Raw genomic sequence first — 14,073 nt, forward strand, 5'->3', positions numbered from 1 at the left:
TCACAGAACTCCAGCTACTATCTTGAAGCCCTTCTATTGCACAAGACAACAGTCAAATAATTATAAACGTTTGATTTAGAGAACTAGAGCAACATTAGGAAGCTACAAATGGGGAAACGTTACAACAAACAGAGCTCTAATAAAAGGGGTAATGACCAAGAAAAGGCAGCAGATCCTGGTCCACCCAACAGCCTCCAGAACAAACTAGGAAGTGTCACATTTCAGCTAAAATCCACACATTTATCTCCTTCACATCTCAACTACAAGCAACCATTTCTCTTTTTTTTCTCCTCAGCGTTCTCCTGATCCAAGGAGCACCTCAAACTAACTCAATTTGAGTCCAGGAAGCGCTCACACCCAAACATTCTTTGAATAAGCAAACATTTTTTTACAAAAGTGAGCTACGACCAGCAGAATCCTCCTAAACTTGACATGAATAATATCAAAATGACTTTTGAGGAAAAACAAGGAAGATTTGTAGAAATAATCTTCCCCACAAAAACTACAATCCTGCACGTGAGCGCGCTGCATTACATCTCCATTCATCTCCACCTAAGCCGTATATACAGTTTTTACGTTATGGCACATTGGAAGGAAGATTTTTCTTGACACGTTACCTACTTTACTTTACAAAGAGCTGGCTGAGCTGCTTCCAGGCTTATAGGATTTATACTCCCTTTGACAGATAGCCAGCCGAAGGTTTCACTGTGTGTAAAGTTACACTAAAGTCAGCAGTTTGTTTGCAATACAAAAACTGTGGGGCTCAGAAACAAAGGACGTATTATTGATTCATCTTAAAATAGGGCCGGGGTTTCTATTCACAGTTAAAGAAACCCATAAAATGTGTGAGAATATGTTAAATAAGCTATATAAGGTGCTCACAGCTAACCTGGTGTAAACAGGTGGACTAGATCTACAACTCGCAGCTGAGAACTTCGATTCAATTTCAATAATTAACTATTACTGGGAGGATTTTCATCAATGGAACTGGGTGATTAAGTTCTCAGACTAGTTCATCTGTAATATACTAAAATGAGATGTTACAGGGTTATCTTTTTTGTGAGTTACTGAATTACTCGCATTTTCCCTCAACAGCTGAAGACCCGGCCCCCTATGTCTTCCTCATTAAAGCGGTAGCACCCTTCCTCCTCCTCTCCCTCACCATCGTGCCCCTCCTCCAGCTGGAGACTCCCGAAGGAGAACTTGCTGCGAGGCAGCGGCGACCCGTTCACGCCGTTCGAGTTAACCGAATTCATGGAGCTGACGGCGACGGGGTTGCCGTACATTAAGGGCTGGCTGTAGGCGCTGCTGCCGGTGTCTGACTCTGTGTCGCTGGTGTCGGTGCCACTGCTGGTGGAGCCGTCAATCATTTGGACCGGCTGGTTTAGATTATTGTGGTTGTTCCGAGTTGGGTTGCTACCAGGCTTTCCCTGGCGACCGAACAACCTCTGCACCGTGTTTGACCGTGGCTGACCTGGAACAATGAGGTTCCCCGCATGATTGCCATTAGTTATTATCATCCTTCGCTCCATTGGGGCGGAACATGGAGCTTGGACGTGCAAACCGGAGCGATGAGGGTCATGGTGGTGGTTGGGGGTGGATGTCAGCTGGCTGAGAATGAATGGATCAGTATCAGAGCGGTTCCTCATGTTGTTGTTGTTGTACGGTTTGGCAAAATGCTGCGGTGTGCGGTTGGAGGTGATCGGGGAGTAGCTACCGTAGTGGTTGGGTGGTTGGGATGACAGCGGGACGGTGGGGGTCTCCACCGGGACCACTCCTGGACGTTTACTGAAATAATGCCCGCCGTCATCCCAACGCGAGCGTGGCTGAGCGTGGCCGTTTGTCATCTCAGCATGACTGAGAGAGTTTGTGCGGTGGTGGAAGCTGCTGATCACCGGGCTGGAGCACTGACTACGAGTCCCAGTACCCAACGGCCGCCCTATCCCTACAACCCGCTTCTCTCGGCCCTGAAAGATCTCATCCAGCAGCGTGCTGTGGAGTGGGAGGTGGCCGTGAAATGACCCTCCGTTGGGCAAAATCTCATCATCCGTTAGCTCGTGACTTACAATAAACTTATTAGATGATGGAGACTGATCTACAGCGCTTCTGTTACCCAGCATACCTTGCTGCTGCTGCTGATGCACCCCGATCATACCCTGCTGTTGCGGCTGCTGCATCAGCCCATGGTGATTGGTGTGGTAGAACCCATTTACAACCCCGAACAGACTCCCAGTTTGCCCCCCATTGCGACTGCTACCCGCCTGCTTATCATACCCACAAGGCTCATCTGCATTGCTGTCATTTGCACTGCTGTAGCCCCTGGTAGCCCTGTTGTTCTTTGTCACATCACATTCACTGTCTATGTCGCTGCAGTCTATGTAAGGAATAGAGGAGCTGCTGCCTTTGTTTGCCCTGCAGGATGGACCTGGGTTGAGGAACTGCGGGTCCGGCGCCGATCCGGTGCCGTGGTGGCTCTGTCGGGGCTGAGCCGGGTCTGAGCCAGGCGCTGCCGCTGTATTGTGGAAGCCGTTGGAGGAGGACGTGGCCGGCAGCGGCTCGTCTGAACCATTGGACTCAACCTGGTGGCCCAGTCTGGCTGAGTCAGGCCGGTCTGCTAACTGGACACACATGGCACTCTGCAAGTGAAGAAGAAAAAGACAGAGGAGATAGAGAGAAAGAAAAGGAGAGAGTCCAGGAGAAGCTTTTTAAACTCTTATTCAACGGGGCTCATTAAACTGAATTACTGACTTTGACTAAATTGTTATTTACGGGAACAGATCGGACAAAGCACACATTCACACACACTAACTACCCGAGGCTGCCAAGGACAAAAACAGCTCTGTACTTTGGGCTGTAGAGCAGCTCAAGATTTAAACAGAGTCAGAGGGAAGTAATAAAAAATAGACACAAATAGACTGTAAATGCGAATGACAAGCAAAGTTACAAGGAAAACAAAAGAGATAGAAACTAAAGCGAAAAATGTGTGAATAGAGGTCAGTGTCCGTCAGTGTATCACCTCTTTTGGCACTTGTGATCTGAAGGAGGAAGACTGAGGAGACATGCCGCTATTGGACAGAATCTTACTGTGCTTCCTGAAAAGAGGAGGAGACAGAAGAGGTCAAACACTGTGCAGCTGATCAAGAAATCTGGTGGCTGGTTCGTGTCCTGGCAGCAGCGAAGTCTGCTGCGGAGCCGTAACAACATTTGAAAGGCTTCACCTTTCAAATGGGACTTTCTTGAGCTCAGAGTCTTTCACGTAATCGATGATCTGCTTCTGGGTTCGACCACTGCGGGTAGAGAGAGAGAAAAACAGTTGATGAAAAACAAATTAAAGTCAAATTCAAGCACGGCAGTCTTCTATCCTTCCCTTTCTATTCTCTCCTTACCTGAACCGGAAGGAGGATCCTCTGGTGAAGAGGATAGGCTTGGGTTTGGGCTTGGGCTCCTCGAAGAGCCTGAAGAAGGCGTGGTACTCTACGCAGATCTTCCAGAAGATCTTACAGCAATCCCTGCTGGCCATGGCAAACTCCAGCGTGTCGTGGTGAGTATTCTGCTGGAAGACGCAGACGCAGATGTAACATGGGGAGAGATGGGAGCATAGAAAAGGAATAGAAAAAGGAGGGAATCTAAGGAAGGAAAGGAAATGTTATATTGACTTACACTTGGGTCTGCTCTCAGCTTAATTAGAAACCTTTTGCGTTTGAAGCTGAGCTTGCGAACCTTGGACCAGTTGAAGGCGTTGATTTTTGTATACCCCTGGATAAAGAGAAGACATTGTGGGACGATGATAGAGCAGGAACTTCAAGTGGACAACAATGTTGCTCCAAAATATACTGTTTCAGCTTTACTGGCGTTTTAAGTTTGACGACTGGCACGCATGCACCAAAATATGTAGTATTTGATTCCTAGAAGTCAAATAATTCATACTTCCTGGTTTCTTCAAGCACATTACCACCACTGAGTACAGTCCTCATACCACAAAAAAAGTCCTCTCCAAAATATTACCCTTCATTACCCTTTCCAGAAAACATTTCAGGAATTTACAGCTCATACCTCAAACCTTGAAAAGAAGCCGAGTGCTTGACCGTGGAACAACTAAAACGTCAGTTAAACTTTAAGTGGCTCGTTAGCTCTGGTGTTTATGGTTTTACCTGGAAAACCAGCACGCCGGTGTGCGCCACAGCCAGACTGAGCTTGGTGCCCTCCCGGTCCTTGGCTGGGTGCAGACGAATGCCGTACATCTCCAGCCGCCGAGCGATTTCCAGCAGCTGGTAGTCCGACTCTGCCGGAGTGTGTCCGCTGTGGAGGAGACCGATCCATTAATCATCCAGTCATCAATATCTACCAGTCAGAAGCTCCTGGAACTCTCTCAAGCTGAAGTAAGGGAGCATTTTTTTTGTGGCTTCCAGATAAAGGAGGGCGCCTCGGTTTGTTACCATGGCAACAACCATTTCTTCCCTGAATGATTTGTTTTCAATATCCCCAATCAAGTGGTCATGTGGCTTTGCTTGTACCAGATGTTAGACGTGATCCATTCCAGGTTTCTATTTTGGATTTATTGGGAACGCAGAAACAACAATCAGCCTTTAAATACACCACAGGATCAGATGGCGACACCATCACCACTCTGGGCGGAAAGAAACCTTCCACAAAAGAAGTTTGTGTCCCTCACAAATCTGAAAATAGTTTCCTGTTTCCTGTATAAGCTGCTGAATTAGCCACTTCCTTCCTGCGTTGGGTAAGGGGAGGTTGAAGGATTGGGGAGGAGGGGGAGGGGAGCGCAGGAGCCCACAGAGGGCGGTGCGCAGCGTGACCACGACAAATAAGTTGGTGGTTTGGTTTTCAGCTCTTATCTGCGGGGGGGGTTGGGGTTTTAGGGGGAATTTACATGTCCAGAAAATAAGGAAATTTGTCGTGTGTTTGCAAACAGCGGCGAGGACAGCACAGCTATAATGTAAATGAGAAGAGAGGTGTGTTATTTCTGTGTGTTTGTGTAAGAATGTCTGGTCCCAGGGGCACAGAGGGAGTGCCAAGTGGTGCGTTCGTGGACAGCCACCTCTGCAGGGGGGGAGATTAGTGCGGAGGGTAGAAGTGTGTGTATGAGCAGTTGTGGTTAAAGAGATAAACATCTCTGCAGGAGAGAGACTTATGGGCTGGGTGTGATTGTGTAATGGGTGTTTGTGAGTGCACATTTGAATAAACAGATCTGTGTATGTGTGTGTGTCTTGCTGCAGAAGTCTGTGTGCTCTGCATGTGTGTGTGTTTATGTGGGAAACAATTCCTCCTGACACTGCCGAGCTCATCGCCGCCCAGACACTGATCCCCAGTCAGACTAAAGCTCGGCTCAGTATTGTTTTCCAAGCGAGGATAATCTTGGCCAGCTATTTTCAGGAAAACAGTGCTGCCTGCCTGAGGAAGCCAATCACAGTCCAGCGTCCAAGTTACAGATGTGTGATGTGGACACGTGAAAACTTTGGTATTTAAAAACACTTGCATATTCGTAGATTCTGGATTTCAGTGACAGAAAAAGGCGTGGGTGTACTTAACTACACTTTTATGTGGAAAACCCTCATTACAAACTATTGTGCAAAGCAGTGTATTTTTAAATGCAGAGTTGAATTCAAGTACTTTCAAGGTAGCTAAACCAAAAATGTCCAGACTCAAAGCCTTTATCGTTACTATAAATGCAACTGCAAAAACTGCAGAATCCCTTTTCAAACTGCAATCGGTGGAAACTGTCATTTAGTTTATTTTACCAGCAACTTTGGATGCTTTGATCAGGATTGTTATCTGGTGTGAGATGCCTGAAGACAACAACTTCCATGTAGAGTGAAAATAACCCGCCTTCCCTTTATCTTCTAAAGACTGTATGTTTGTCCATGTGAGCCTGTACATGCGGTACACGTGCGTGATAACTCACACATGCTTGCGGTGGCAGTCAGTGATCTTGTCTCTGATGGCGTCCTGGTCGGGCAGGTACTTGTTGTGCAGGAGATGCTGCCAGCTCTGGGTCTCATCGAAGTCCCCTATCTCGGCTGAGGGAGGGAGGGAGGGAAGCAGAGGGGGCGGGAGGTGGCAGGAGGAGGAGAATTCAATATTTATTTGGAGTGAAAATGAAGACAGAAATGGGGTGAGATGGGGAAGTGAGCGACAGCCGAGGCTATGAGAGATTAAATAAAGATGCAGAGTGTAGAAAAGAGGAAAATGACCAAGATACGGACAGCAGGACTGCAAGCAAACAAAAAAAAGAAAATATACATTGTTCAACTGATTTATTTCCTCCAGCCTTATATATACTCCACCCCAGTCTACTCTACTGTAGATCAGGTGAGTGTGCTGATGCATGTGCCTCCATCTGTCCAATACCAGCTATAATAAACCCTCATAGTGTACCACCCGCAGGTGCACATACAGGGTTACCACGGCAACCAAGTCATATTCTTTGGCATGCTGTGCAAGCACGTCGCCGCTGTCTGCAAGACTGAACAGCATCCATAGATCTCCACATATGGTGCTAAATAACAACGGCCACTGTGGTGAGCAGAGATGAGCAGGTGCCAGGTGGTGGAAAGACGGCGCTCACTTCAAATATATGGAGAAATAATTTAAAAAACAATGTGTCCTTCAGCAGCTGGAACTGGGATCGTGGTCTCATTCAGGCAAGCATCTGCCCAGCTGGAGGGAGCTCACCTCTTCCCATTAGCTTTGTATTGACCAGATGCACAGAATCTTTGTCTTTTTGTCTCCTTTCATTTTCAAACAAACCGGTTTAACTTGTACAAGCGACAGACATGCACACTGCTGCTGCTGAAACCCCCCCCAAAGGGACGATCTAGCATGTGTCTTTGGTGATTTACAGTCTTCTGCACACACTGAAGCCCTTTTTCAGATATGGGAAATGCTCAGAGGCGTGAAGCGATGTTTTTGATGATTCTTTTGCATAAATGTTTGGCTTTGTTTGGACGTGACAAGACATTTAATGCTAACATTTACAGCAGAGCATTCATGATGGATATGAAAAGTTATCCTGCCTCTGAAGACTTTATTAATAGCCAGCAGCATGAAGTACAAATGGAAATATAGAAAGGGAGAGCTGCTCTGATTTCTAATATAATCTCTCCCGGTCTGTGCCATTCAACAAATTTGTGATTCATTTCATTAGATTTTGTCCCAGTAAGAGACTACATTTCTAATTAGTTATTACTTATTCAGCTCCGACCACACAGCACTAATGCGTGCGTGTATTTGTACCTGTATGTGTTGCACTTACACTGAATGATGTGAGAGACCATGAGAGCAGCGCTGGTGTCGTTACAGATGAGACGACCGCAGGCAAGGTCGCGTTTAATCTGCAGGGCAAACAGATACCTGGGAGGAAGAAAGACAGAGGGAATAAAAGACACAACGCAGACAGACGTAGGAGGGAGAGGGAGAAAAGACAGAAAGAAAGGAGGTCACGAGGTTAATGCATGCTTTCTAAACTCAACTATTGAGAGCAATGCCATTCCCATGAAACTGCTGGCATTTATACACACTCGAACACACACAGCTGATACATTGAGTTAAAACCAATCCCTAATTGAGAAAACGCCTCTTTCTGTTAATCATTATAGAGTCGGCTACTTCTATCATGAATGGGACCTCCTAAGTTGACTCACTGACACAAGATAAACATGTTGCCAGGTGATGACGCTGCATTTCAGCTAGAAAACAGCAGAGACTCAGCATTATAAAGAAGACTGTAGTGTATTAAGAAAGCTGGCCTCATGATATAATCTCACACATGCTCCATATGTAAATGCTGTCTACTATTCACATTCTTTCAGTTATTTTTTGAGGATTTGTTACATATTTTAGGGTAACAGTGAAACAAATGAAAGAACAAATAGTCAGTCAGCAAAAAGGGGAAAATTCACCAGCAATAATTTCAGATTTTTCCTCCATGAGTGCTCTTAAACAGAACTAGGCGTGAGCGAGTGAGTGATTAATGGGCCACTGCAGCTTTTTATGCGATATCCAATTCAACCTTTTTATAACGGCATGATTAGCTCTCTAATAAAGTTAATGAGGCATTGGCGAGTCTTTTCATTTTAGCCCGGAGTCAGTTTGCTGTTTAAGAACGCTGCAGCTATTTAGAGTGAGATGCATGATGCCAATTCATAGTCTTAAAAGGAGAATGCAACTGTGTTCACAGTCTAGAATGCTATTGCGCTGTATGTAATGTATTAACAACATGAGAAGGAAGCATAACACAGCTGCAAACAATAATTAATCATTAAAATCTTTCTCTGTTCATCTATATTAGACCTCTCCACCATCATAATGGAGCAGCATTGATTGGCAAGTGTCTCCCTTTAATAAAAGGCTAATATCAGCCTGACACGTCTTCAAAGAAATCTTTCATCCATCTGTCCAACGACATATTTGGTTTGTCTGCGCCCACATTACCCATCAAAGGAAACACTGACAACAGTGAAATGCTGCGAGAGCCAAACAAAGGAAAACAGGCTGTGTGCCCACTTCCTGTTTAATACTGGAGTCAGCTGGCGCTCTCTAAGACAATATGAGATCAGTGGAATAAGCTGGCCGGCTGAGAGGCCGAACAACGTCAGTGGAAAACACGTAAAGGGTTCTTGACTGGTGAATATATTATCTTGTGTAAGTTATTATCCTCAAGATTTCAGTCCTGGTTGATTCTGAGACACTTGTGGTTACTGGTGGCAACAGGAAGTGCGGTTTAACACTACAGTAAACTGTTTACTGTTTACAGTGCAGCCAAACAATCTGACATTGTTTTAATAAAGAGGTTGGATTTCATGGTTAAAACCTCAGTGACGAACACTGTGCATTTCTTGTGACTTCTTACTAAGATCCGCAGTGCGTTGATGCTTTCAGTAGGAAATGTTGGGTTAGTATTAGTACAGCTCTGACACAGCTGTAGCAAAGGGAGCTGTACACAGTGGGGCTGATATCATAAGTCTTCAATCTCAAGAGATCCTCTCACAGATGAGAGACACTACGCTCGCTTCTTGCTTGGCTGTGGTCTCACGTAAATCCAGCTGGACACTTAGAAGGAACCAGTGACCGCAGCATCACGTGAAAACAAATTAAAGGTCATTCTCGCATTTATATTTTTGGCTATGTGATGCAAAATGCTGCACTGCTGTAGCTGAAACTTGATGGACTAAATGAGCCATGAGACGGTGCAGCCCCCCGTCGGTCAGCCTCAGTCAGACTAAACACAACAAAAAGGCAGACAAGATGGTAGCTGATAATTTACACATACTAAACAAGGCACTGAAAAGAACTAAGGAAATAGTTGAGAGCGTGAACGTTTGTCCTACATGGTCTAATCTCTGAATGCTAAGTAAAGTATGTCCATCAGAGTAAAAAAAAAAATCTTTATACAGTTTTTTACAGTAAAGCAGCTTGTTTCCAAAACTATGGATCAAAAGAGGTCAGAGCATTCATCTCTTTTCAGGTGGTTTGAAACAACAAATGTTTTCATCACCCTGGTTCCCACATGACAGACTATCATTTCCTTGTCTGGGTCCAGAATGGGGGAAAAAAAAACAAAAAACTTGTTTGATGTGATGGCATGTGGATATAACTGTGTTTTTTTGGTCAGCCACTCACCATTTATAACACAAAGATGCAAACATATTGTAGCAAGGCCTCTGCTTTCTGTTCAGACTCAGCTGTAAACCATAAACGGCACTTGAAACTCCCCCAGAAGGACTGAGAACATTCTGGCCAGACAGCAAAACAACGTGTCTTTTAATCTAAGACGTTCCTCCTCAGATAGGTGTGGCTTCTAGACTAAAGGACCTACCGAGTGAGCTCCTCCAAGAGCTGTGTGTGGTCAGGAGGGAAGAACTTCACCACAAAACGAAGGATGGTGTTTTTAGGCCCTGAAGGAGGGAGAAGAAGGTTTATGGTTAAGAAGGACAAGATGTGAAGAGAGGTAGAGATGCAAAAAGATTTGAGTCCATCTGTATACTTACGTCTGATCTGTTTCAGTGTCGGCTTCAGCAGATCCAGCCACACCTATGGACCACACAGCTTTACTATAATTACTGCACATCAAAAGTGACATTGACCTCTACTGTCTTCTAAAAATCGTGTTAACAAGTGCCGGTTTGATAGCAAAATAAGTTATCTGTAAAATAAATTATAGGATACACAAGACCCATTCCTTTATTGTCCTTTCTTGTTGGAAACTGTATTCTGCACATATACCTGTCGACACATTTCACATACGTACACGACTCTCTCTGTTCAGTCAGCCCAGCAACAGAAAACTATCCGTTTTACTACATTAAATACCAAATAACAAAACGCTTTCCAGGACACCTCTTGGAAATTATTAACAAAAGTATTCAGAAACTGTGGACCTGTGAAATAAAGCTTGACCCAGTTCAGCCAGACTGAACACTACCATCAACTACCACCATAAAACTACCACCAAACGCACCATTATTACACTTGGAAATGCAGTGTGAGAGAGTTCCTTATGAAGCCTAACGGCAGCGCTATAACGTTAACATTATAAGCACATGAAAATGGTAACAGCTTTTGACATTTAGTGGGGTATGATTTGAATCTGGGTTATTCATCACAGCCATAAAATTCACACTGGCTGACATAAACAAGGCTGGAGATGCTCAGTTATCTGATTGATGTACAGCTGTGTGTTTGTGTGTGGGCCTGTATCTTCCTGTGTGTGTGTGTGTGCCAACAGTGCTGTCATTATTTCATCAGGGCCACACCATTTGTCCCATTGATCCCCTTCAAAGTAACGGTTCTTATGCCCGAGGCACTGAAATGCACAGTGACTGTCTGTGTTGGAGTCCACTCAAGTATATGAATGCGCGTATTGACAGATTCTTCTCTCTCTGAGAGCCACAGACCGACTGCTGTCCTTCATTACTCGCTAAGATGCAGACTGCCGGCAGAGCAGCAGTGGAGACAAAAGCATCTGCAAACTACAGACACACCCCTGGAAAGCACAGCAAGTGTGCAAACTATTACAACCAGCTGCTCTTTCGTGAAATAGGTGGAACAACTGAGTCCAGGTTAATGCTTAAAGCCACATGGATGACAGGAAGATAGGCGAAACAGGAAATTTTAGGAGTGACCTTGTTGGCAGAATGTGGAGAGCCATGTGATTAAAACTTAAGCTGACTTGTGGGAAAAACAGCAACATTTGCTTTGAGCAAATGTGAGATCTGGAGAAAAATTCCTCCAGATGTCCTGTAAAAACACTTTGGATGCCAAATAGAGATCTAAGTGTGAGTCATGTGGTTTTAAACCGGACGTCAAACCAGAGAGAGATCCTGTCAAAGGTTCCCCTTCAGGTTGTAAAGGTAACAAAGTGATTACTACTCATTTGTTTTCTTACTACCATCCAATACTTGGAATATCCTCTGCAATACAAACAAGTACATATTTTTTCTCATATTTTTATATTCATATCTAACTGTGTGTGTGTGGGGGGGAGAAATAAAGTCTCTTATGTCTTATTATCTGAGTTTGGTACATAAAAAACAGTGAGCTTTGCTGCACTAATATAAGGAGATGAATACCACTGTGTGGGGCTGCTGTCTCACCGTCATCTTGCGCTGGTCCGTGTACTCCAGCCCGAAGTAGTCTCCCTCTGCCAGGTTGAGGTGAACACAAATCAGGTCAAACAGCACTTTCCCGGGGGCCCGTTGCTGGGAGAGAAGAACAGATTTGGAGGAAACAAATTAGATTCGAATAAAGAGGAGGCTAGAGGACGGGAGAGGTGGGAAGAGGAGAGGGAAGTAATGGAGAGGCCACGGTGTCGGCAAGCATCTCATCAGGGGAGTGCTGCTAATGGGATTGAGGAGAACGAGGTGAATTTTTTAAAGGTTATTTCAAAGTATTTTAACCTAATAGGCCTCCACACGTGTCATTTATCTTCTCTTAGAATTGCACACTATTTTCATACTATTTTCTCATTTGAAAAAGAAAAAAACTCCTGACCCATGGATGCCATTTTCTCTAATGAGCCTCTCCTCACTTAACAAGCTGCTGACCTTTGACCTTGATGTGAGGTCTAGGCTTCAGGTTTGGGTCTAACGAATAGCTGGAGGCCAAGGCTCAGCTGGGAGTGTTCGGAAAACAACCACGGTGCCCCAGGAAAAGTGTATAAGTGTGTGTGTGTGTGTGTTCTCTGTCTAATGATGTAGCTATACCTGCTGCTGGCAGTGCAGAGTAAGCATTTTGTTTTCTGGATTCAGCAGCAAAGAACGTTACAAGAATCAAACAACCTCTTTTACAGATTTTGGGATTTCCAAAATAGACACAGACACAAAACCGAACCCCAAAATTAGCCCAGAATAATTTTCTCCAAGGCGGTTCAAGCTAAATGGTACCACCCCGTCAGGCTGCTGAGCTTTTACAGCGTATTATTATACATTCAGTGATGAGGCTCTCGTCAAGTTAATATGTAGTTATATGATGGTGAGCATTCCTCCCTGTGACAGGCACACACAAGCAAAAGCACAGATTAGGAGTTTGTCACTTCACTAAAGTCAGGAGAGGTAGGCCAAATAAAGTGTTCTGCATAAAACCTCTGCGGCATTAGATTTAATTCTAGTAGTAGATTTAATTCTAGATGTAATTATAGTAGATGCACCACTGCTCATACAATTTATTCACCATCTCTCTTCTTTCTATTTCCTTACATAAAGAGTTTTTGTACCCACTTTTAATGACAAATACAAACATTTTAGACATCACATGGGAGAGCCATACCTTAGCATTTAGAAAACGCCTAATATCTAATTAATCCTTGCTGCTCTTTAGGACGCTCCATTTAGGCATTTCTACGCATGACTAACTGCTTGATAACGGACCTTATTAGCAAGATTTAAGCTCTTTAGTGGTTAAAAAGTCCTTTATTTTGCTGGGTTCTTTTATTGTAATATAAATTGTAACATACCGTTTTACTCCAATCTGTAAATTTGTGTGTCGTTGCTTAGAAATGATTATAAAAACAGTCATCTGATTGTATCACAGCCTTATAAATAACATCTTCTTGCAACTTTCTTGTTTGAAAGTTTTAGACAGGCATTAGACGCCTGGACATTTTTCGAGCCACAGTCATCGGACAAATGTTGATTGAGTAACCAATCTACTGCCGAGGTGAGGCCTTTTATTCAGACTCCACCGCAAGAGAGAGAGAGAGAGAGAGAGAATGAAAAGAAGGCGGAGGGTGGTGAGAAGAAAAACGAGGAGGAGAGGAATCAGAGCGGTGAAGGCCAAGGTGTGAGCCAAGTCTGTCACCATCTGGCTACCGTGTGTGTGTGTGTGTGTGTGTGTGTGTGTGTGTGTGTCCATCTGTTTCTGTGTGGTCAGCCTGTCTGTAAGGACGCACCCACATACTGTACTCACCCACACAAACACACTCTCTCACACCGCCCAGACCTCTAGAAAAAAACGTCACTAGCTGACCACATCATGTCAGTTATTCTGCAGGCGAACACATCCTGCTGTCAGACAGTGCAGATAGAAGCTGGCTGACTGTGCGCATGGCGTACAGAGAGACTGGGAACTCGACTGACAGATGCCACCGTCGTGTGCAAAGCTCAAGGATATCCGGAGTTTGGAAAGGATCCAGTTCTGGGTGGTGGTAATCTCGGTTTAAAAGAGGTTAAGAGAGGAGACGAGGAAGTGGGAGAACAGGTTGGAAGAGAATCCAAGAGCAGCACAGCTTAAAAGACAGGAAGGAAAGGCAAAGAAGAAAATAAAGGCATTTTGCTACTAGAGACATAGATACAGTATATTAGTTTAATCCACTGTATTGATTTATTCAATTCAATTTATTCAAGTGCTTAAGACTTAAACCTGAGCTGTATTTTTACTTATTTGGAGTTAAGAATGGCTGGTAGGTACAAAATGTTTTGAAATTGATTCTCTGCTGGCAACTGAGAACAGGCTGTAATGTCTGTAATGTAATCCTTTGGGGCAGTTAGGCCTGGCTGAGGTATATCTACTGAAAGTGCTTCTTTTTGCCACTGACAGGCCCAGACTGTTATTGAAAGGATT

The 14,073-nt window shown here is 44.4% G+C and overlaps 1 protein-coding gene across 2 annotated transcripts in view; it reads right to left on the reverse strand.

The window, feature by feature from the left end:
* LOC139223838 (FERM, ARHGEF and pleckstrin domain-containing protein 1-like) overlaps nucleotides 1-14,073 on the reverse strand; it is a 53,685-nt gene that overhangs the window by 14,548 nt on the left and 25,064 nt on the right. Inside the window, exons 3-13 of one of the 2 annotated variants that reach the window (XM_070855841.1) lie at nucleotides 11,610-11,714; nucleotides 10,005-10,047; nucleotides 9,833-9,911; nucleotides 7,271-7,368; nucleotides 5,921-6,035; nucleotides 4,152-4,299; nucleotides 3,661-3,756; nucleotides 3,387-3,550; nucleotides 3,219-3,287; nucleotides 3,017-3,092; nucleotides 2,426-2,636 (exon numbers count right to left, since the gene is read on the reverse strand). In XM_070855841.1, coding sequence (XP_070711942.1) covers nucleotides 2,426-2,636; nucleotides 3,017-3,092; nucleotides 3,219-3,287; nucleotides 3,387-3,550; nucleotides 3,661-3,756; nucleotides 4,152-4,299; nucleotides 5,921-6,035; nucleotides 7,271-7,368; nucleotides 9,833-9,911; nucleotides 10,005-10,047; nucleotides 11,610-11,714 — 1,204 coding nt within the window. Of the gene's footprint in view, nucleotides 1-2,425; nucleotides 2,637-3,016; nucleotides 3,093-3,218; nucleotides 3,288-3,386; nucleotides 3,554-3,660; nucleotides 3,757-4,151; nucleotides 4,300-5,920; nucleotides 6,036-7,270; nucleotides 7,369-9,832; nucleotides 9,912-10,004; nucleotides 10,048-11,609; nucleotides 11,715-14,073 lie in introns of both variants that reach the window. The other variant, XM_070855840.1, reaches the window with a different exon arrangement.

Source organism: Pempheris klunzingeri, chromosome 24 (assembly GCF_042242105.1).
Source record: "Pempheris klunzingeri isolate RE-2024b chromosome 24, fPemKlu1.hap1, whole genome shotgun sequence".
Taxonomy (NCBI): domain Eukaryota; kingdom Metazoa; phylum Chordata; class Actinopteri; order Acropomatiformes; family Pempheridae; genus Pempheris; species Pempheris klunzingeri.